The 24441-nt window shown below is 41.2% G+C and overlaps 2 protein-coding genes across 3 annotated transcripts in view; one reads left to right on the top strand and one right to left on the bottom strand.

Moving 5' to 3' along the window:
- The window catches only part of LOC115157085 (TGF-beta receptor type-1), a 39080-nt gene extending 31004 nt beyond the window's left edge, over positions 1-8076 (top strand). The window contains exons 7-9 of the mRNA XM_029704996.1: positions 860-984; positions 1325-1455; positions 7398-8076. Of these exons, the coding sequence (XP_029560856.1) occupies positions 860-984; positions 1325-1455; positions 7398-7523 (382 nt within the window). The 3' untranslated portion in view covers positions 7524-8076. The remainder of the gene's footprint in view (positions 1-859; positions 985-1324; positions 1456-7397) is intronic.
- Positions 8077-20649: 12573 nt separating this feature from the next.
- The window catches only part of LOC115157084 (vesicular, overexpressed in cancer, prosurvival protein 1), a 32691-nt gene continuing 28899 nt past the window's right edge, over positions 20650-24441 (bottom strand). For both annotated transcript variants that reach the window (XM_029704995.1, XM_029704994.1), the window contains 2 exons: positions 22801-22931; positions 20650-21895 (listed from right to left, as the gene is read on the bottom strand). In XM_029704995.1, the coding sequence (XP_029560855.1) occupies positions 21696-21895; positions 22801-22931 (331 nt within the window). In that variant the 3' untranslated portion in view covers positions 20650-21695. The remainder of the gene's footprint in view (positions 21896-22800; positions 22932-24441) is intronic.

Genomic DNA, 24441 nt, shown 5'->3' with positions numbered 1-24441 from the left:
AAGACTGTCGTGTGAAGGAGGAAGGTTGAAGCTGAAGTGTTGCAGCGTGGGGCATGTAGAGCAGTGCTGGGGGGCTTGGCTGGTCACAGCGGTCACCAGCAGGCACCAGCTAATCCGCTTCACTGATGTGGTCTTTCTGTGTGTGCTGTCAACCCCACTCCAACACAGACAAGCTCACACGCGTGCATACATGCACACTTACACTGACGTGTGCAAACACACGTTATGTTCTTCTGTCCTCGTGGAGACCTAAAATTAAATTTCCGTTCAAAATCCTATTTTCCCTAACCCCAAAATGAACACCAAACCTAACCCTAACAACACATAACCTAAACCTAACCTCTAAGCTTAAAATAGCCTTTGTCCTCGGGAAATGTTCCTTGTTTTACTATCCTTGTGGGGGCGTTGAGGATTTTAGGTCCCCACAAGGACAGAAGAACCAACCCACACATCCCCCCCCCCCCCCCCCCCCATCTCACCACCACTGTCCCCTGGGGCCTCCAACGACATGTTCCCCCCACCAGGCGGCGCTGCAGTCTGTGACAGTGTGCTAATGTGTCGCCTGGCTTTGTATTCTTGCCACACTCTGCCCTTCCTGTCCTTTCATGTACACTGTGATGGATTGTGAACTCTAACCTACTACAGCCCCTCTCGCTCGCTCGGTCTTGCTCCCGCTCTCTCTCTCCTGCTTTCCCACTCTCCTGACAACACTGCAAGGCTCACCTCGATGAGATCATCACGTAGTGAATGATTGGACAATAGCCTTGAGAGTGTACAGGGTCACTCAAGATACTCTGCGAATAATGTTGTCACTCTGTCTGAGAGGCTAAAGGGAACTGTCTGATGAATGTCTCCTCAGGTACATGGCCCCTGAAGTCCTGGATGACTCCATAAACATGAAGCATTTTGAGTCATTCAAGCGGGCAGATATCTACGCCATGGGCCTGGTGTTTTGGGAGATCGCACGGAGATGCTCAATAGGAGGTGAGCTAACACTATGCTCCTTTTAGCTCTGAGTTGTTTTGGCCCCAAGGACCTTGGCTAATTCTGAAGCATCAAGTTCATTACACAGTGCAGCCAGCCACTGACACAAGGCTTTGGATCTGTGGGACTCTGACTCTTCTCTCATCTGTCCCTTTAAGGCTTGGTGTCATCATATTTGTCATTCTCTAATATTTTCAACACTTTCTGTCAGAATTGTATCGTAGATTTTTCTGTCAGAATTGTATCGTAGATTGCCATTGGCCTGTGTTCTTAGATTAGCATTGGCCTTTATTCTGTGTAAGCGTTTGTCTAATCGAATCCTGTGTCTGTTGCCCCCAAGGTATCCACGAGGACTACCAGCTGCCCTACTATGACCTGGTCCAGCCAGACCCCTCGGTGGAGGAGATGAGGAGGGTGGTGTGTGACCAGAAACTACGGGCCAACATCCCCAACAGGTGGCAGAGCTGCGAGGTATTACACCATGCACTTCTTGCCTTGCTGTACTTCACTGCCCTTAGGAATATCATCCATTTTGTTTCTCGCTCCCTCTCTCTGTTTCTCGGTTGGACTGTCTACCTCTGCTCTGTCTCCGTCTCTTGCTTTCTCCCTCTCTCTCTCTATCTTTCTCCATTGTTTTGTCTCTACTCTCCTTTCGGTCTCCTGCAAACAGCCTTCCCACTTCATCATCACTAGATCCCCTCTCCTCTGTCTTTATTGATGCACTTTTTATTGCTGGAGAACAGACAATTAGATTACATCCAATTTGCAGTAATAAAGCCTCCTAATCGAATCATAATCCCCTGCAAGGTTACAATGGCTGCTGCCAGAGCATCAGCATCCCAGGCCAGCTGTAAAGCAAACCACTGGATTGATGGCCAAGCTTGTGAATATTAAATGGCCCATCAGTCTAAACAAGGCAGAAATGAGCGGTTTTAAATCACTCATAGCACATCAGGGACACATTCAAAGAGATGAATAGAAGACTCATCTCTCTGCCCTTGTCTATGCTGCTCCTCACTTTAAATCTGGAGATGGTCTGGTGTTCTTTCAGCAGTGCTGAGCTTTCTCTCTCTGTCTCTATAATGTTGCCAATGTTAAAAGTCATAAACATTTCCACAGCTCGGCTGCGTGGGTGCGAGCCGCCTGCATACATACATACATACAAGTAGCAGCAGCCTTTAGTTAAGAGAATGAGTTTATCTGGATGTCTAGACAGGTCTGTTCCAGCCAGGGTCATGTTGTGTAGCTGTCTCCTCTAATAAGCAAAGCATTCACACAGACCGCTGGTTCTGAAGCGGAGCACATGTCCGTGACTTCTCAACAATGATACGCAGTGTTGGTTCAGGAACTCTGTTTATTATAAGATGCGGTAAAGACGTCAATGGAACGCAGACCGAAAGAAAGACGGCGGATTGGCGCACATTCAACAAATCTGATCTAACAAATGGGACATTGGGAGTGGTGGAAAAAGTGTCCGATTTTCATACTTGAGTACAAAGTAAAGATTACTTAATAGAAAATTACTCAAGTGAAAGTCACCCAGTAAAATACTATTTGAGTAAAATATACTTAAATATCAAAAGTAAATGTAATTGCTAAAATATATTTAAGTATCAAAAGTATAAATAATTTCAAATTCTTTATATTAAGCAAACTAGACAGCACCATTTTCTTGGTTTTTATAATGTACGGATAGCCAGGGGCACACTCGAACACTCAGCCATCATTTACAAACGAATCGTGTGTTTAGTGAGACGCCAGATCAGAGGCAGTAGGGAAGACCATGTATTCACTTGATAAGTGTGTGAATGGACCATCTTCCTGTCCTGCTGAGCATTTAAAATGTAACGAGTACCTTTGGGTGTCAAGGAAAATGTATGGAGTAAAAACTACATGTATTTTCTTTAGGAATGTAGTGAAGTAAAAGTTGTCAATAATTTATAAATAGTAAAGTACAGATACCCCAAAAAACAACTTAAGTAGTACTTTAAAGTATCTTTTACTTAAGTACTTTACACCACTGGATATTGGTCATCCATCATCATTGATGTATTGTAACAGGCCCACAATGTGGTTACTAATGTTACATTTCGATATTTGGCTGTTTTTGCTACATAACATTTAGAAGTAGTCCCTTTTCAAGTTTAGAAGAAGTTGAATGCTAAATGCTGACTCCTGTTCATAAACAGTGGCTTCGGAAAGTATTCAGACCCTTTGTCTTTTTCCACATTTTGTTACGTTAAAGCCTTATTATAAAGTTGATTAAATACAGGTTTTTCCTCAGCAATCTACACACAGTATCCCGTAATGACAAAGCCAAAACAGATTATTTTTTAAACATTTTTGCAAATGTATTAAAAATAAAAAACAGATACCTTATTAACATAAGTATTCAGACCCTTTGCTATGAGACTTGAAATTGAGCTCAAGTGCATCCTGTATCCATTGATCATCCTTAAGATGTTTCTACAACTTGATTGGAGTCCATCTGTTGTAAATTCAATTGATTGGACATGATTTGGAAAGGCACACACTTGTCTATGTAAGGTCCCACAGTTGACAGTGCAGTCAGAGCAAAAACCAAGCCATGAGATCGAAGGAATTATCTGTAGAGCTCCGAGACAGGATTGTGTCGAGACACAGATCTGGGAAAGGGAACCAAAAAAATTCTGCAGCATTGAAGGTCCCCAAGAACACTTCCATCATTCTTAAAGGGAAGAAGTTTGGAACCACCAAGACTCTTCCTAGAGCTGGCCTCCCAGCTAAACTGAGCAAGCGGGGGAGAAGGGCCTTGGTCAGGGAGGTGACCATGAACCCGACTGTCACACTCTGACAGAGCTCTGCAGTTCTTCTGTGTAGATAGGAGAACCTTGCAGAAGGATAGCCATCTCTGCAGCACTCCACCAATCAGGCCTTTATGGTAGTGGCCAGACGGACGCTACTCCTCAGTAAAAGGCACACGACAGCCCGCTTGGAGTTTGCCAAAAGGCACTGAAAGACTCAGACCATGATAAACAAGATTCTCTGGTCTGTTGAAACCAAGATTGAACTCTTTGGCCTGAATGCCTAGCGTCATGTCTGGAGGAAACATGTCACCATCCCTCAGGGAAGCATGGTGGTGGCAGCATCATGCTCTGGGGATGTTTTTCAGCGGCAGGGAGACTAGTCAGGATCGAGGCAAAGATGAAGAGAGCAAAGTACAGAGATCCTTGATGAAAACGTGCTCAGGACCTCAAACTGGGGTGACGGTTCACCTTCCAACAGGACAACGTACCAAGGCCCAGAGCCAAGACAATGCAGGAGTGGCTTCAGGACGAGTTTCTGAATGTCCTTGAGTGGCCCAGCCAGAGCCCGGACTTGAACCCGATCGAACATCTCTGGAGAAACCTGAAAATAGCTGTGCAGCAATGATCCCCATCCAACCTGACAGAGCTTGAGAGGATCTGCAGAGAAGAATGTGAAACTCCCCAAATTCAGGTCGCCAAGCTTGTAGCGTCATACCCAAGAAGACTCGACGCTGTAATCGCTGCCAAAGTTGCTTCAACAAAGTACTGAGTAAAGGGTATGAAATGTGATATTTCAGTTTCGGATTTTTAATAAATTTGCAAACATTTCTAAAAACCTATTTTTGCTTTGTCATTATGGGGTATTTTGTGTAGATTGATGAGGGGGGAAAAAAACGATTTAATACATTTTAGAATAAGGCTGTAGCGAAACAAAATGTGGATAAAGTCAAGGGGTCTGAATACTTCCTGAAGGCACTGTAAGCTAGTAGCATAGCTAGCATAGAGAACAAATGTGATAACAAATATTTTACATAGCTTATGTATTTTGGTGATTTTGATCCACTGTTGCGTGATTGAACAGAGATGGGCAGTATTTCCGTTACGTTTTTGAAATGTGTTTTTCAGTTACTTCTGAGTATTTTGTCATTTGTATTTTACTGGCCTGAACTACAATATAATGTATTTAGAACATTTTTGCGCACTTTCAAAATACAAAATACTTTTCTATACCATTTTTTTATATAGCGGCTCACAATTTTGTGGCCCCTTGTCACCCCAAATGGTACTGCTTTGGTGTCAGAAGTGCGATGGCACTATGATGTGATAAAAGCTTCTGTTAAATTAACAAAATGTTAGGTGAAAATGAAAACTTGCAAACCACACTGGGTATTATTCTAATGATCTCTGTCCCAAACAAGGCCACATTTTATTACAATACAAATGATTTGGACATAAGCATTTGTGCCAATTTTGATTGATTGAAATTATTTCAGTGGGAACATGGGCCCGGGAAACATTGGTGGACCCCGGTGGTAGTCATTCGTTTTAACTGCAATGCAGTTGATTGGCGACGATGACATGAACATGTATTGGGGTTGACATCCATACAAGCGTTGTACGTTGATTTTTAACCACAACGGAGTGAAATAAACAGCCTAAATGTAGGCACATTTTTCTGTGGGGCAATGAGGAGATTCGGGATCTTTCCCCCTCGCGTTTCCATGGAAGTTTTTGTGATGAGTTTCATTGACTTCTTTACCGCATCTATGCTGCCAGGTATCTTCAAGAATCCTGAAACAAAAGAGAACATTCTGGTTAGAGTTGTGCATTCCGTGTGCCGACAATGCTTTGACATAAAGTCGCCAAAAGTTATTTGCACATGGCAGTAATTAAACCATGTTTCTTTCTACTATGTTTAAAGCTGCCCATTTAGTACATGCTCTAGCAATGTGAAATATGTTATTAGAAGAACAATCAAAGTGTTGGTTGAAGAATAATTATAGCTTTTATTTAACCTAAAGATGTGTTTGTTTGAAGCTCTGCAATGTATCCCTGTTGACGTGCCGTTGCAGAATAATTTGCGCAATGTGCGAGTCTTCAAGGAATATGTATTGGTTGATGGGAATAATGTTGTTTATGATGCGTTGATATTTCCATGGAAAATGATGTGTTTATGGTTTAAATGTATTTTGGGCTATTGCTTAGGCCTACTTAGGTGCTTATTTGGCCTTTTCCTGAGAGAGGGCAGGTAACAGGTTGGCAATAGTAGAGCCATACCGAAGTTTTGTTTTAAACTTTTCAGGCATCAACTCTGTCTATTAACTACTGAGAATATTTTTGATTTATCCAAGTCGTTATGTCAATGTCCTGTCTGTTATTTTTTGCACTAAAGTCTATTGGCCAATTCGTCCTTCACTGTCCGATCTGCTGCCTCGGCTCATGCTTCACAGTAGGCGTTCAGTGTCCAGGCATACTGCTGATTACAGCCCTGCATTCAACACCGTAGAATCACTGACACATCAACAGGACCGCCAGGACCTTTGGCGGGGATTGATAAATAGGGATGCTGTGGATTGGTATTCAGGCTTGTGGCTGTGGCCTGGATGTTGTAAGTCTGACCAGCCTCTTCACGTCAGAGCTCCATTGTGTCTCCATTACTTACAGGGTAACGTTGTCTTTGCTGAGACGTGCAGACTATGGGTTGAAGTCTTAGTTCAGACTTCTGCTGCAGGTTCAACACCATTCCTCTGAGTCTCTGTCACAGTTTATCTCTCTCATGCTCATGAGTTCTTTCACAACAACAGTGATTCTACTTCAAAGAATGACATTGTGACTTGGGTTGCAAAGGGAGGGTATATTACTGGGTATATATCCAGAAGTTTACCAGTAAAATACCAGCATTTTGGTATCTTCCAAGGATTTTATGTAATTTATCACATCTAGTGGTCGTTTGTTGTACTTTAGATTATCACAGGTAATTATCTCTGGCTCTTTGTGGCTTTATCACATGTAAAATATATGAAATAATTAAATAAGATGATTTAAAATGAAAAAGCTATAAAACTATCAATTTAGTGAATACCATTGATGTTTAATATGATAGATTCTGCTTGAAATATGCTTAATATTTTTAGACACTTGTTAATTTTACGTTGTCTATATGTATTTGTCAATGTTTTTGTTTCAAACTGGTGGCAGTTATGAAAAAATAAAATAGTTGGACAAGTTTCAGAGGTAATTTAAAATAATTCCATTTATAATTTTTTTTTTCTTCATTAATTAGGCTATTTTCTCTGGAACCATATGGTCCATCTACTAGAAATTCATGGTCGATGTGGACACAGATTTAAAAAAAATGTATTCATATTTGGTGTTCATTTTTTATAAGTTATTCAATTACAAATGACCAAAGTTATGATAGATTACCAAAAATACTGAAGATTCTGGTAAATTACCAGTAGCTTTGCAACTTTAATTGTCACATTGCTACAACCGTGGTGTATATTCAACGATTGGTGGGGGCAGCAACTATCTCAGTGCTCAACAACTTGCAAAACAAAGTATGGGTGTGTTATTGCTGCTTGTGATGTTGACCCACTTTCTCCCCTGCCGCTGTCCCCTCCCCAGGTGCTGCGGGTGATGGCTAAGATCATGAGGGAGTGCTGGTACTCCAACGGGGCGGCCCGCCTCACCGCGCTGCGCATCAAGAAGTCCCTGTCCCAGCTCAGCCAGCAAGAGGGCATCAAGATGTAGACTAGAGGGTCAAGACTACCGGTCTGTCTGGATTTTCTTTCTGTCCCCATCGCTATGTGCTGTTCTCTTCGACATCTCTTTCTCTGAAGAGGGAGGGAGGGAGGGGATAGTACAATTCAGGTGGGTGTGTGTACCTTCAATGTCCAATCAGCCTTGAAGGAATGAGAGAGATTGCTTCTCTGTTCTCCTCTGAGATTGCATCAGGACATGGGTAAATTCTGGATAACATTCTAGACTTTGGATGCAGAGACACAACCCCCTGTCCCTCCTGTTGTTTTGCCTGTCTGTATCCATCCCTTCTTTCTTACCCCATGCAAGAAACGCGGGACTTTATTGGGACCTCCTGTAGGAATTCCATTGCAAATATTCTGAATCAAAGAAAATATGCATTGAAAGAAATTCAAAATTTTGATATACCTCTCTCTGGTCATTTCTCAAAGTACCAAGGTCAGTGTCTATTGAAGTGTTTTGTTTAAACATGATTAAGTGTTACTTATATGAATTTCTTTATTTCACTTAATATCTTTTACCTTAAAACGTTTATTTTACAGATGCCAGATCCATATTTTTGTATGTGTTTTGTCAAGCAAAATAGGACATGACCTCATTAAGCTTCATCAAATATGCAGTGAAATATGCAATATCTTGTTCATTGCTATGTGTATATATATATGTTCCTTAAAGTGTATACAGTGTATTCAGACCCATTGACTTATTCCACATTTGTTACGTTACAGCCGTATTCTAAAATTGATTAAATAGTTTTTTTCCCCCACTGATCAATCTACACACACTACCCATGATGACAAAGCAATTTTGTTTATATAAATGTTTGCAAATGTATAAATAAAAAAAAACTCAACCTCTGTCAGGTTGGATGGGGAGTGTTGCTGCACAGCTATTTTCAGGTCTCTCCAGAATTGTTCGATCGGGTTCAAGTCCGGGCTCTGGCTGGGCCACTCAAGGATATTCAGACTTTTCCCGAAGCCACTCCTGCGTTGTCTTGGCTGTGTGCTTAGGGTTGTTCTCCTGTTGGAAGGTGAACCTTCGCCCCAGTCTGAGGTCCTGAGCACTCTGGAGCAGGTTTTCATCAAGGATCTGTCTGTACTTTGCTCTGTTCATCTTTACCTTGATCGTGACAAGTCTCCCAGTCCTTACCACTGAAAACATCCCCACAGCATGATACTGCCACCACCATGCTTCACCGTAGGGATGGTGCCAGGTTTCCGCCAGATGTGACGCAATCTTGGTTTCATCTGGCCACTCTACCCTAAAGGCCTGATTTGGTGGAGTCCTGCAAAGATACATATTTTTGTTATAATTTAAAAGTTTATAACCTTTTTCTCCCCAATTTCATGGTATCCAATTGGTAGTTAGTCTTGTCTCATCGCTGCAATTCCCATACAGACTCAGGAGAGGTGAAGGTTGAGAGCCGTGCGTCCTCCGAAACACAACCCAGCCAAGCCGCACTGCTTCTTGACACAATGCCCACTTAACCCGGAAGCCAGCCACACCAATGTGTCGGAGGACACACCATACACCTGGTGACCGTGTCAGCGTGCATTGCACCCGGCCCGCCACAGGAGTCGCTAGAGGGCTCATGGGACAAGAACATCCCTGCCAGTCAAACCCTTCCCTAACCTTGACGATGCTGGGCCAATTGTGCGCCGCCCCATGGGTCTCCCGGTCGCGGCCGGCTGTGACAGAGCCTGGACTCGAACCAGGATCTCTAGTGGCACAGCTTGCCTTAGACCACTGCACCACTCGAGAGCTCTGTCAGTGACCATTGGGTTCTTGGCCACATCCATGACCAAGGCCCTTCTGTCCCGATTGCTCAGTTTAGCCGAGTGACCAGCTCTAGAGTATTGTTGGTTCCAAACTTCTTTCATTATAAGAATGATGGAGACCTTCAATGCTGCAGACATTTTTTTTGTTACCGTTCCCCAGATCTGTGCCTCTACACAATCCTGTCTCGGAGCTCTACGGACAATTCCTTCAACCTCATTTTTGCTCGGACGTGCACTGTCAACCGTGGGACCATACATACATGCATGCATACGTACGTACGTACGTGTGTGTCTTTCCAAATCATTTCCAATCAATTGAATTTACCGCAGGTGGACTCCGTTCAAGTTGTAGAAACATCTCTATGATGATCAATGGAAACAGGATGCACCGGAGCTCAATTTCGACTCTCATAGCAAAGGGTCTGAATACTTATGTAAGTAAGGTTTTTCTGTTTTTTATTTTTAATAAATGTCCAAAACTTTTGAAAAAGCTGTGTTCGCTTTGTTGTTATGGAGTATTGTGTGTAGATAGATTGATTAGTGGAAAATGTATTTAATCCATTTTAGAATAAGGCTGTAACGTAACAAGATGTGGAAAAAGTCAAGGGGTCTGAATACTTTCTGAATGCACTGTATATGAGTGGTTGTATATGGGTGTACTCTAATGCATTTGGTGTGTGTGTGTGTGTGTGTGTGTGTGTGTATACAGGTGTACATTCTGTATGTGTACATGCAGTACATCTACGCTGATAGATATACATGTACCTCTATTTAATACAAACTGCTCTTTTGTTATTTCAACCATAACAAGGAAGTTCTCTGAATCAGTCATCCAATCATATGTTAATGTAGTAGCAGGAGGTTCTCTGAGCAAATGGCTCCTCCCACTGCCATAGGAAATGATGCAGTGGAGATCAGGGTCATATTCATTAGGCACCAAACGGAAGAAAATGGACTGAAACGGGGTGGGTCTACCTGGACTAAATGTATCTAATAAGATAAATGTTTTTAAACATTTTGCTAAGGTGTGCACTAATGAATAAAACCCAGGGTTGCCATTAGGCCTAAGCAACACCATGATACCAGTTTACCTGTCACTCTTCTCAGCAGTAATACATCCTGTATAGTTTTAAAGGAAAGCATTGATGGAGCTACATTATGTAGGCTTTTTTATTTCCTGTATACTTGTATTGCTTTTATGTCAATGAGTTTTCACATATCTACGGGCATAACATTTCAAACAAGAATGTACATTTGTATATCTTAGAGATGTGTACAGCTCTACCTTGACAGTGAGAAAGCCCCTTGAGACCTATTCAGGTCCTGTAGTTTATCTTTCATTGTTGACATGAAAGAAAAAACGAAATGTTACTTATTAGTTGGTAATATCCTTATGCTTTTAAACTTATAGATTTGATCATGTGACCTCACTACTTATTTTCCAATAGGACAAAACACAGTAAACATGAATTTAAGCGAGTAAATGAAATTGTGTAGACATTGTTTCGTAGCGCTTCAGCAGTAAGGAATGCACTTTTGGGCATTGTTGCCTTACATGATAAAAAATCTGAATCCCAAATAACAGGAGTAGACTACAGTACGATGAAGAGAGTTCAGATGGATGCTCGTCAGTAAGTGCCATGGCATTTTGTTTGACGAGTAGTGTTATTTTTTTTTATATATATATTTTTTAACAAAGGCACATGTATTCATATCTGCTACTGTGTTGTGTTGGTTTTTGTCTTTCAGCACGTTTACAGCATAACCTGCTTTAACCAACCAAAACACCCTTTAAATGTTGTGCCATACATAGAATGCAGAATTGATCAACCAGTCATCATGTGGATGAAAAACAATAGATTGTGTTTTTTGGTCACATTCATCAGACTTGAGGTGAAGAATATTGCTGCTATAATATACTGTATGTTGAACCAAAAAAGTATTATTATTTTACAGTGGAACACAAGATGCAACCGTTGTCATTTAGTCATCCAAAAATGTTACTTTCTACCGCATTCTTCTGTCTCAAATCACCAGCAGCCTTTCACTTTCTGAAGCAGCATTTCACTTTTCTGAAGCTAGAAACATCCAGGTATTCCTCTCAGCAACATCAACAGCCTCTGAGTCCCTATCAGCAGGACTCCACTAACTATGCTCACTATCTGCTAGTCTAGCGTTCACCAGGAACCTTGTATTTACCCCCTCCAATGTCAATGTTTTATGATATTTCCTTTCCCAATTGTTCTATAATCTACAAATGTGGTGTGTGCTGTATGTAATGTATGGTGCTTTATACCTGTATACTGTACCATTCCCCATTAGTTTAGTTTAACTAGTGTGTGTGTAACTGAATTCCCCGTTCTGCCAGTGATGCAGTATGTAGCCATCATTATACAGGCATGATTACTGCTGTCACTGACCTGAACTCAAGCACTAAACGAGGAAGTGCCCTGCAGTTGTGTACTGAATGAAATGCTCTGATTAGCAGAAGGGGAAAAAGACCAGTGAGATTGGCAGCAAGGCATTCATATTTAGTAGTGGGCTTCTGATGCAACTGCAACATTGGAAATTGATATTAAGCTCTGCTGTGTAGTACAGATTGTGAAACAGAATTTTTTAAATGTTTCTGGTAAGCAAACCATTGTGAAACGTACAGTATTTGATAATTGGGATCCAGCCTGAAAGTTCTGTCGTGGAAAATTACAAAATCAGTCATGCTATCCTGTGTTTTACTTAGAGAATTGTCCATGTGTTATATGCTAGTGTTTTTCTTGCTGATGCAGCCTTGTCTGGGTGTACAGATAAGAGCTGGGTGCAACTGCAGTATGTGACATCCCGTTTGTACTATCTGCAGGAACTCCTCTGGGTGTAAACTTGCAGGAAATAACAGACAATGGTGGCAACGTCAGCTATCTTAATCCGCACAGACAAGCTAAACGCCTCTTATACACCATGTTCCCCACCCCTGTTTGCACACATCTGCTAACTGCCACATAGACAAAGAGGATGGACTTTTCTCTAAAAGCTGAGAGCCACTGTTCGTTGGGCTTTTTAACTGCACTGTTGAGTGGATTGTTGACCGCTCCATTTTTGCAAATCTTATAATAAAATTGTTGTTTGAAGAATTTAGTCTCTCTTCCCTTATGGTTAGAATTTCCACTACAGTTCCCTTGACACCTTTTATCACATGTTCTACAGTAGCTTTTAAGTGTCAAGTAGCTGCAGTATGTGCTACTAGATGCTGGCTCCAGTACAAAAGAGCCTTCTAATTTCTCCCAATGCCTACTTTTGACTTCTCTAGAATATTATATGGAACCATATTCAAAGTCCACCATATGTGCTCCCATGATTCTGCTGAAAAGGGAGGAAATGAAACAATGTGAAGTTTGACTAAAAAGTAAAAACACAATCACAAAATGTTAACTATACCTCAACAGACCAATGTTTTTTTCTATTATAATTTACCTCAATGTACATAATACTTTATCAACCACGTTTTACATTTTATTTTATTTCTATGAAATGTCTAATAAAAAAAGTATCTTTATTTGACAGTGGTAGTCGGTGTACTGTTTGTCCCATATGTGTAAGAAGTAATCCTATTGACTGAACCAGAATCTGAGAATGTTTTCTCTTTTAGAATTCTGCAGAGTTGTATAGAAAGGCAGTATCTATGATTTGTGCCAGTTGTGTGAAGGAGGGTTATGTTGCACCACTTCTGAGGTCGGCATTCTCTCCTCAAGATATTTACCTTTTACAAAGTGTTTTAAAAGAATGAGCGCTTGACATAGGAATTCAGAGGACATTGACTATTATTTCAAGTTCATGTATAGTGAAGTAAGATGTTTTGTGAATAAATATATACACATTTTATTACCTACTGACTTTTTCCCGCTCTCTTTCAAAGGTGCTCTATTGTTGGTGAATTCATAAGGCACTGCGGCCAAGTCATTCAATTGGTATTGCAATATTGAAGTATCCAATAGTTTGAATATAAATGCTTTAATATAAGTGGTGTATGTGTTATGAAATTATTGTAATGTCGACCACATTTGCCCCTTCCATGCTTCTCCCACCAACAGATGGTGGTGTTGGCTAAAAGTACATGGCCACAGGGATTCTTGCATCTAGTGTGATGAGTTGCCAGCTTTACACTACTTCCATACCTGATTGCACATTCAAAGATTCTAGTACTGTAAATGCATCCATTTGACTTTGATTTCCTAACATTTGGTATGCCATTAGGGGTTTGGGTTTCCATGCCACTAGGAGTTGGGTTTCCTTATTTCTCAATGTGACCCATCAGGTGTTCAAACTTTTACGACGTCTGGAATGTAAATAAGTAATGTGTTCAGGGGGAAATAAGGAAGGGTCTGACTGTCTATAGAGTCTAGACATTCCCTGGAGACCCTGTCTGGCTGTAGGAGATCCCTTTGTTCTGACCCATTGTAGCCAGACTGAGAACATCAAGCCATCTCTTACCTCTTGACATTTCATCCAGTCATCAATGCAGTGTTCCTTCATTTGTCAAATCCAATTTGAGGGTTCCAAGGTGGTGAGTTTTGGAATTCTATAGTGGGAAACTTGAAAAATCAGTAATTGGACTTTTGAAGGGGGAGACATGAGCATGATGGGTTTCCATAGGTGCTGAACATTTTTAATTGTAACAGATTTACCAATGACTGCATGCTATTTGAAAGGGAAGAACATTTTCAAAACAGGGAGAGAATAAATCAAGTCTGGAATGAAATAAAATAAAATCACCCTTCTGGGTTTGGACAAGTTAATCTCTTTATCCCTCTTTCATCCTCTCTTCAGCCATTCATCAATTCCACATTGCTATATTTCTAGAAAGCTTGATAATGGTGGTCAGTGGGAATACAGTGAAAGCAGGGAGACACATTTACCATCTGAAAAATGTGTGCTGATACACGCTCTGGTGATATGATCGTTCTCAGATCATAGGTAAGAGGTAATTCACTTCTGGAACCCAATTTTCTGCTTTCTTCCATTCTGGGGAAAGTTATGTTCTGACAGTTGGTCTGATTTCCCCTCCCGTTTGTTCTAGTTCTCCATGCCTTGGCTTGGCCTACTTCCGCTGATTTTATAACAACATACAGTGCATTTGGAAAAAGTCATGTTACAGCCATATTCTGAAATTGATAAGGGAAAAATGAAAAAAGAAATCTATGTACACTGTGGCGTACAGCAGGTCAGCCACCAGGGGGAGACTCATCGAGGCCTGGCTACAGATGGAGCATACATCATGAGGCGATGGCTCCATCTGCTGGACGTGCCAGGTCTCGACAGACTCTCCAGCCAGGACTAATTGGGGCTGATTGGGAGCTGGTGTGTAATCAAGGGCGGATTGCTCACCAGCTGTTCAAGGCCCATAAAGCTGCCAGAAGAGCAGCACACAGGAGGAATGGGGGGGAAGAAAGGACTCCCGTGGTATGGTTGACGGTTGCAGAGGGAGTTCTGTTTTGTGTCCGACAGGATACAGCCAGACCCGGAATACCAGAAGACGGCACCCTGGAGAGGGTCTCATAGGGGAGACCTATCCTTTTCTTTTTTATCTATTATTTAAATAAACACCCTTAACTGAGCTAATCCTTCTCTGTCTGTGTCTGATAGGGGTAAACGTCTTGACCAAACCCCCTGGTCTGCCACAACACACAATATTATGACAAAGCAAAAAAAGCATTTTAGAAAATGTTAGCAAATTTATGAAAAAACTGAAATATCACATTTACATAGGTATTCAGACCCTTTTACTCAATACTTTGTTGAAGCACCTTTTGTAGCGATTACAGCCTTAAGTCTTCTTGGGTATGATGCTACAAGCTTGGCACACCTGTATTTGGGGAGTTTCTCCCATTCTTCTCTGCAGATCCTCTCAAGCTCTGTCAGGTTGGATGCACAGCTATTTTCAGGTCTCTCCAGAGATGTTTGATCGGGTTCAAGTCCGGGCTCTGGCTGACAGTGGTGTAAAGTACTACTATTTAAGTCGTTTTTGGGGGTATCTGTACTTTACAATGTATATTTTTGACAACTTTTACTTTACTACATTCCTAAAGAAAATATTGTACTTTTTACTCCATACATTTTCCCTGACAACCCAAAGTACTCATTACATTTTGAATGCTTAGCAGGGCAACCTTTATTTAACTAGGCAAGTCAGTTAAGAACAAATTCTTATTTACAATGATGGCCTACACGATGCTGGGCCAATTGTGCGCCGCTCTATGGGACTTCCAATCACAGCCAGTTGTGATACAGCCTAGATCACTTATCAAGAGAACACGTGGTCATCCCTACTGCCTATGGTCTGGTAGACTCACTTATTAACACATGCATTTGCTTTTGTAAATAATGTCTGAGTGTTAGAGTGTGCCCCTGGCTATCCGTAAATTTAAAAAACAAGAAAATGTTGCTGTCTGCTTTTCTTAATATAAGGAATATGAAATTATTTACACTTTTACTTCTACTTTTGATACTTAAGTATATTTTAGCAAGTACATTTACTTTTGATACTTAAGTATATTTAAAACCAAATAATTTGAGACTTTTACTTAACTACTATTTTACTGAGTGACTTTCACTTTTACTTGAGTAACTTTCAATTAGGGTATCTATACTTTTACTCAAGTATGACAATTGGGTACTTTTTCCACCACTGCTGGCTGGGCCACTCAAAGACATTCAGAGACTCGTCCCAAAGCCACGACTGCATTGTCTTGGCTGTTTATTTAGGGTCATTGTCCTGGTGGAAGGTGAACCATCACCCCAGTCTGAGGTCCTGAGCACTCTGGAGCAGGTTTTCATCAAGCATCTCTCTGTACTTTGCTCCGGACAATTCCTTCAACCTCATGGCTTGGTTTTTGCTCTGACATGCACTGCCAACTGTGGGACCTTTTATATAGACAGGTGTGTGCCTTTCCAAATCATGTCCAATCAATTTAATTTACCATAGGTGGACTCCAAGTTGTAGAAACATCTCAAGGATGATCAATGGAAACGGTATGCACCTGAGCTCAAGGGTCTGAATACTTATGTAAATAAGGTATCTGTTTTTTATTTGTAATACATTTGCTAAAATTTCTCAACCTGTTTTCGCTTTGTCATTATGGGGTATTGTGTATAGATTGCTGAGGATTTTTTAAATTTAATCAATTTTAGAATAACGTAACAAAGTGGAAAAAGTCAAGTGGTCTGAATACTTCCCGAATGCACTGTATACCACAAATGTACTTAATTTTCATAAGACTTTGTGCGACAAGATTCCTTGGTTTTTAAAAAAGCCAAACAGATGGTCTCTGTTCTCCTTGACAAATTGATCGACTGCAAGTCAATTCTGTCACATCATGTGCTCTTCCCCAGTGGGGTCCACCCTATGTTCCCTGGGCCCTACGCTCCCTCAGTCCCCACTGAACCAATTTCAATCAAAATTGGCACAAAAAACTAAAATATCAACGCAACATGTAAAATGTTGCTCACATGTTTCATGAGCTGAAATAAAAGATCCCTGACATTTTCCACATGCACAAAAAAGCTTATTACTCAAATTTTGTACACATTTGTTTACATCCCTGTTAGTTTTCATTTCTTCTTTGCCAAGATAATCTATCCACCTGACAGGCGTGGCATATCAAGAAGCTGATTAAACCGCATTTATTTATTTCAATATGGCCTTCCCTGTAGCTCAGTTGGTAGAGCATGGTGTTTGCAATGCAAGGGTTGTGGGTTTGATTCCCACGGGGGGCCAGCACAGAAAGAAAAATAGAAAATAAATGTTTAGAAATGAAATGTATGCATTCACTACTGTAAGTTGCTCTGGATAAGAGCGTCTGCTAAATTACTAAAATGTAAATGATAAAAGGCTACTCTAAAATGTTCAGTTTTGTCACAAGACAATGACACAGATGACTATTTCTGTCTGTAATAAAGCCCTTCTGATTGGCTGGGCCTAGCTCCCCAGTGGGTGGGCCTATGCCCTCCCAGTCCAACCCATGGCTGTGCCCCTGCCCAGTCATGTGAAATCCATAGATTAGGGCCTCATTTATTTATTTCAATTTACTATTTCCTTACGTGAATTGTAACTCCAGTAAAATCGTTAATTGTTGCATGTCGTGTTAATATTTTTGTTCAGTATCATTTATATTGTTTTGGGGATGGAGATCATTAGAGTAATACCCAGTGTGCTTTGCAAATGTTCATTTTCACACAACATTTGTCATTTAGCAGACATTTTTATCACACCATAGTGGCATCACACTTCCGATACCAATGCAGTAAATTTGGGGTGATAGGGGGCCACAAAATTGTGAGACGCTATAATTTTTTTTATAGAAAAGTACTGTATGTTTTATTTAAATTGTAAATAATTACAAAATACATTGCATTGTAGTTCAGGCCAGTGAAATACACATTTCAATTGCTCTTGAGTATTTTGTATTTCAAAAACATGTACCGTTACAGAAATACTGCCCATCTCTGTTCAATCATGCAACAGTGGATCAACTCACCAAAAGGCATGAGTACATCAAGAGTGAAAAATATAAGCTATGTAAAATGTTATCACTCCCTTTTTAACCTGGGTAATATTATGCGTACTGGAGGATGCAGGATGACACATGAATAAACACATAGCCATCCCACAACTGCACTGCCAGCAGTCCTGAGGCATGAGTAAATACACTTTTTTTATACTCTAGTCTGTATTATACAGTAGCTGAATGGGCAGTACTTTATACAGTGCCTTGCAAAAGTATTCACCCCCCTTGGCGTTTTTCCTATTTTGTTGCATTACAACCTGTAATTTAAATGGATTTTTGTTTGGATTTCATGTAATGGACATACACAAAATAGTCAAAACTGGTGAAGAGAAATGAAAAAAATTACTAGTTTCAAAAAAATAAACGGAAAAGTGGTGCGTGCGTATGTATTCCCCCCTTTTGCTATGAAGTCCCTAAATAAGATCTGGTGCAACCAATTACCTTCAGAAGTCACATAATTAGTTAAATAAAGTCCACCTGTGTGCAATCTAAGTGTCACATGATCTGTCACATGATCTCAGTGTATATATACACCTGTTCTGAAATGCTCCAGAGTCTGCAACACCACTAAGCAAGGGGCAACATGAAGACCAAGGAGCTCTCCAAACAGGTCAGGGACGAAGTTGTGGAGAAGTACAGATCAGGGTTGGGTTATAAAAAAATATCCGGAACTTTGAACATCCCACGGAGCACCATTAAATCCATTATTAAAAAAATGGAAAGAATATGGCACCACAACAAACTTGCCAAGAGAGGGCCGCCCACCAAAACTCACGGACCAGGCAAGGAGGGTATTAATCAGAGAGGCAACAAAGAGACCAAAGATAACCCTGAAGGAGCTGTAAAGCTCCACAGCGGAGATTGGAGTATCTGTCCATAGGACCACTTTAAGCTGTACACTCCACAGAGCTGGGCTTTACGGAAGAGTGGCCAGAACAAAGCCATTGCTTAAAGAAAAAAATAAGCAAACACGTTGGGTGTTTGCCAAAGTCATGTGGGAGACCCCACAAACATATGGAAGAAGTTACTCTGGTCAGATGAGACCAAAAATTTAGCTTATTGGGCCATCAAGGAAAACACTATGTCTGGCACAAACCCAACACCTTCCATCACCCCGGGAACACCATCCTCACAGTGAAGCATGGTAAGGGCAGCATCATGCTGTGGGGACGTTTTTCATCGACAGGGACTGGGAAACTGGTCAGAATTGAAGGAATGATGGATGGCGCTAAATACGGGGGAATTCTTGAGGGAAACCTGCTTCAGTCTTCCAGAGATTTGAGAATGGGATGGAGGTTCACCTTCCAGCAGGACAGTGACCCTAAGCATATTGCTAAAGCAACACTCGAGTGGTTTAAGGGGAAACATTTAAATGTCTTGGAATGGCCTAGTCAAAGCCCAGACCTCAATCCAATTGAGAATCTGTGGTATGACTTAAAGATTGCTGTACACCAGCGAAACCCCTCCAACTTGAAGGAGATGTAGCAGTTTTGCCTTGAAGAATGGGCAAAAATCCCAGTGGCTAGATGTGCCAAGCTTATAGAGACATACCCCAAGAGACTTGCAGCTGTAATTGCTGCAAAAGGTGCCTCTACAAAGTATTGACTTTGGTGGGGTGAATAGTTGTGCATGCTCAAGTTCTGTTTTTTTTGTCTTATTTCTTGTTTGTTTCATAATAAAAACTATTTTGCATCTTCAAAGTGGTACGCATGTTGTGTAAATCAAATGATACATACACCCCCAAAAAATCTATTTTAATTCCAGGTTGTAAGGCAACAAAATAGGAAAAATGCGAAGGGGCGTGAATACTTTCGCAAGCCACTGTATAGAGCAGCGATAGCTTTCTCACAAAACTGAGAATTGACCCGGAGAAAAGTGCACTCGCAAGAAACCAGTATATCTAGATTGAAGGTGCCTCAGTCAGAGCACATTTATTAGGTAAGGTTTGAAAGTAGATGAGGTGAATCATGTAGTGCGGGTACACGCGCACACACACACACAAGTTGTATGGACTACTGAGCATCATTGTGTAACAGTGTCTTGTGATACAGAGAGCTCTTAATGTGAACAAATATTTTGAGTCGGTGGATTACATTCAGGATGTTGGGTAAATAGCATGTAATCGTGGCATTATGCTAATATCCGCAGGGTTTTGTATTCAGGGAAGAGAGTAATCCTGTGAGCCACTGACTGCTGCTGTGCTGCTGCTGCACACTAGGAAAATACATCTCTAGAAAGTCAGCCTGTCAGTGCTTGCAATGTCTATAGTGTACACTCACTGTAGTTCTCCTTTAAAATAACCGTTTTCGGTAACAAGTGTGGTTTACAGTAATTTAATTTAGTTCTGTATTACCAGTTGTTGGAAATAAACAAAGGGTTAATTTAACATGTTTTAAGCTTTTTAAATAATTGATTAAAAAAAGCTCTGCAGGATGCGTACATAACACCCATTTATAGGATTTGATGTGTGGCATCCACTTAAAATGACAATCCATTGGAAATGAGTGAACTAATGTGATACTGAAATCAATGGTTTGTGTTCTACATCAGTTCAGCCCAACAGCTTGCTTCCAGAGTACAGAATACAAGATCTGGATCATGCTTGAAAATCAGACACAGATGTTGACTGACACCTGGTGGTTTAAAGTAATGTATTAGTATTATTGTTGAATGAGAAAAGTGAACACTAGAAACTTGTGTTAATATTAGATTTGGAATCTGTGTACAGAGCATTGTAGTGGCATTATCTTGAACCATTTGGAAGAAACACAATACATTTCCAGATGAATCACTTCCCCCAGAGCCAAACTTTATTAGGCAAGCTGGTGATACATGTTAACTGTGTACTATGCTAATTCAGGATAACTTGAAAACATTGTGAGAAACAACAACCACAATCTACATCTGAATTCATTAGCAAATTGCATAGATTATTGGCTACACTACTTTAATAAAATATAGAAGACATCACAGGAGGTTGGTGGCACCTCAATTGGGGAGAACGGGCTCGTGGTAATGACTTGAGTGGAATCAGTGGAATGGTATCAAATACATCAAACATGGTTGCCATGTGTTTGATGCCATTCCATTTGCTCCGTTCTCCCCTCCGCAGCCTCCACTGGAAGACATGCACAAAATGCCTTTTGAGGGACACAAAGGGAAACAGAGTTGGTATTTCTACAGTATGTCCACAGTATTATAAGCTACTGATCTGATCTAATATACTGATCTGTACTAGGCTGCTGATCTGTACTAGAGATACTAAATGCTCCGACAGCAGTGATATTAAAAACATAACAGATTGTGGGCGATAATACAGTATCCTGAGTGGGTGATCTGAGTTATGCTCAGATAGATGCTGCTCTTCCAGCTGACACAGTGTTGTTGACAGAGCACCATGCAGGCAGGCAGGCTAGTTGTTAATAGACAAACTGTCTGGATCCATGTCTGTTTTATACCATTGGGTCTCACCTCTGGTCGACATCTTAGAGAGGTGGCATGAAAACAAACACTGAGACCGATCCATTGTGATTCAAACTGAGGCTGCTCTCAAACACAGATTAAGCCTAGTCCCGGACTAAAAAGCTATTATAATACATGTTTCAATGCATGCTTTTTAGTCCAGGATCAGGGTTAATCTGTGTCCAGGAAACCAGCCCTTAATGAGCATGGATGTTTTTACCATCGAGAAGCTATTCCATTACCATACCAGACTAGCTTTCTACTCGAACGTGGGCCAGTGACCCATCTCTGCTGTCAGTTGTGGCAGGGTTGAGAACTCTAAAGAGTTTGAAATCATTTAATTAATTCCAATGTCCTTTTCCTCCTGGTTACCTCTTTTCCGAGGCCTGCAGCACCTGTTCGTAGGGTGGAGGAGGGAGGTTGCAGTAGGCGGGAGGGGGAGGGTGTGGGTAGGGTGCTGCCATGTGGGAGGGGTGGACCGGGTGGGGATGGGCCTGTATGGGGTATGTAGGGGTGAGGATCATCCCTCCTGAGGCTCCATAGTTTTGCATGCCGGGCTGCTGCATTCCTAGAGGACAAAGCGAGTAGAGAAATTAATGGAATTTACCATGGTCACCATCTATGCACGGTGTATTGTGTCATATTTTGTTTTGTAAGGTTGACGTAAATAAAGTTGCCAGCAAAGCAGGGCAGATCACAATACAGACTATCCTCTAGACTTCTGCATTGTGACTGCTACATTTCCTGACTGCTATAGTGAATGCTGAACTGATGATGTTGATGAGTGATGTTTGGGTTTAGAGAGTATGTGTTACAGGCATGAATATGAATAAGCAGCATTTCTCTCCAACAGCTCAGTTTCCATTGGTCCACTCAGGGACAAGGATGGACCATGGTGCAGCACTGAACTGGAACATATTACATTTCACACCTCAACACATAACATATGGAATATTAGCACCATTATGTTTTACTCCAATTCCCTCCAGAGCCAGAACATGAAATATTAATACCAATATTTCCAGGTCAGTGACTGCATGGGCTTGGAGGAGAGTGTGTGTGTATGAGAGAGAGAGGAGGAGGGAATAGGGTGCCATTTGGGACGCAGCTCCAGAATCAGTAGTAGAGTCAATCACTGTACTGTATGAGATCAGAGACACAGGTCCCATCTGAGAGAAGTACCTTTGTACTGCTGTGTATAAATTACTGTGGAATAGTTAGCAATGAAATGAGAAGGAGACAAGGACATGAGTAGATGGGGGGGAGTGGGAGATAAAGTGAAGGAGATCTGGAGAGAGGATGTGGGAGTGGGGAGTTGAATGACAAAATGAAGGAGGTATACTTGGAAAGAAATAGGATATATAGTGAGGGTAGGGAGAATGGGAGAGGGAGTGCATGTAGAAGTATAATATGAAGAGGAGGAAGTGGAGGAAGAGGACATGACACAAGGCGGTTGGTGTGACTGTGACTCACCTGAAGCTGTCATTGGGTGTCTGGTGAATGACACATTGAAGGTGTCCTCAGGAAGCGGGGAGGGGTTCATGCGTCTGCGGATGAAAAACCCTGCCCCACAGCAGAACAACACGCCCATCATCAGCAGTAGCCTGCAAACACAGACAGCAAAACATGAACGTTTAGTCAGAACTTTATACGAGCTCCGTCAACTCCAATGCAATATGTACATAGCCTTACAGCCAGAATGAGCTACATGAAAGAAAGAGAGAGCTGGAAGGAAGATTTTCTGACCTTACGAGGGAAAGAGACCTCCATGCATTGAATCCTCTGACATCAATGGTAGTCTTTGAAAGACCTTATATGCTCAATTTAATGGCGTTAGAGAGTTCATCCTTGACAGTCTGGACTCTTATTACACAAGTAAAATAATATCCCAATAGCCCAGTATCGATATAAATTGGACAATCATGTACAGTACCAGTCAAAAGCTTGGACACACCTACTCCTTCAAGAGTTTTTCTTTATTTTTACTATTTTCTACATTGTAGAACAATAATGAAAACATCAAAAAAGACATCAAAACCAAAAAAGTGTTCAACAAATCGAAATATATTTAATATTTTAGATTCTTCAAAGTAGCCACCCTTTGCCTTGATGACAGCTTTGATGACAGCACACTCTTGGCATTCTCTCAACCAGCTTCATGAGGTAGTCACCTGGAATGCTTTTCCAACAGTCTTGAAGAACATATACTGAGCACTTGTTGGCTGCTTTTCCTTTACTCTGCGGTCCAACTCATCCCAAACCATCTCAATTGGGTTGAGGTTAGGTGATTGTGGAGGCTGGGTCATCTGATGCATCACTCTCCTTCTTGGTAAAATTGCCCTTACACAGCCTGGAGGTGTGTTTTGGGTCATTGTCCTGTTGAAAAACAAAGGATAGTCCCACAAAGCACAAACCAGATGGGATGGCGTATCGCTGCAGAAACACTGACAGTGTCACCAGCAAAGCTCCTCCTCCATGCTTCATGATGGGAACCACACAGGCGGAGATAATCCGTTCACCTCTGCGTCTCACAAAGAAACGGCGGTTGGAACCAAAAATATCAGCCCAAAGGACAGATTTCCACTGGTCTAATGTCCATTGGTCATGTTTCTTGGCCCAAGCAATCTCTTCTTCTTATTGGTGTCCTTTAGTAGTGGTTTCTTTGCAGCAATACGACCATGAAGGCCTGATTCACGCAGTCTCCTCTGAACAGTTGATGTTGAGATGTATGTATTACTTTGGGCTGCAATCTGAGGTGCAGTTAGCTCTAATGAACTTATCCTCTGCAGCATAGGTAACTCTGGATCTTCCTTTCCTGTGGCGGTCCTCATGAGAGCCAGTTTCATCATAGCGCTTTATGTTTTTTGCGACTACACTTGAAGAAACTTTCCAAGTTCTTGACATTTTACGGATTGACTGAGTTTCATGCCTTAAAATAATGATGGACTGTCGTTTTGCTTTGCTTATTTGAGCTGTTCTTGCCATAATATGGGCTTGGTCTTTGCCAAATAGGGATATCTTCTGTATACCACCCCTACCTTGTCAAAACATAACATAGTTTTGATGTATTCACTATTATTCTACAATTTAGAAAATAGTAAAAATAAAGAAAAA

This window comes from Salmo trutta, chromosome 21, assembly GCF_901001165.1.
Source record: "Salmo trutta chromosome 21, fSalTru1.1, whole genome shotgun sequence".
Classification (NCBI taxonomy): domain Eukaryota; kingdom Metazoa; phylum Chordata; class Actinopteri; order Salmoniformes; family Salmonidae; genus Salmo; species Salmo trutta.
This window is presented reverse-complemented; position numbering and strand designations above follow the sequence as displayed.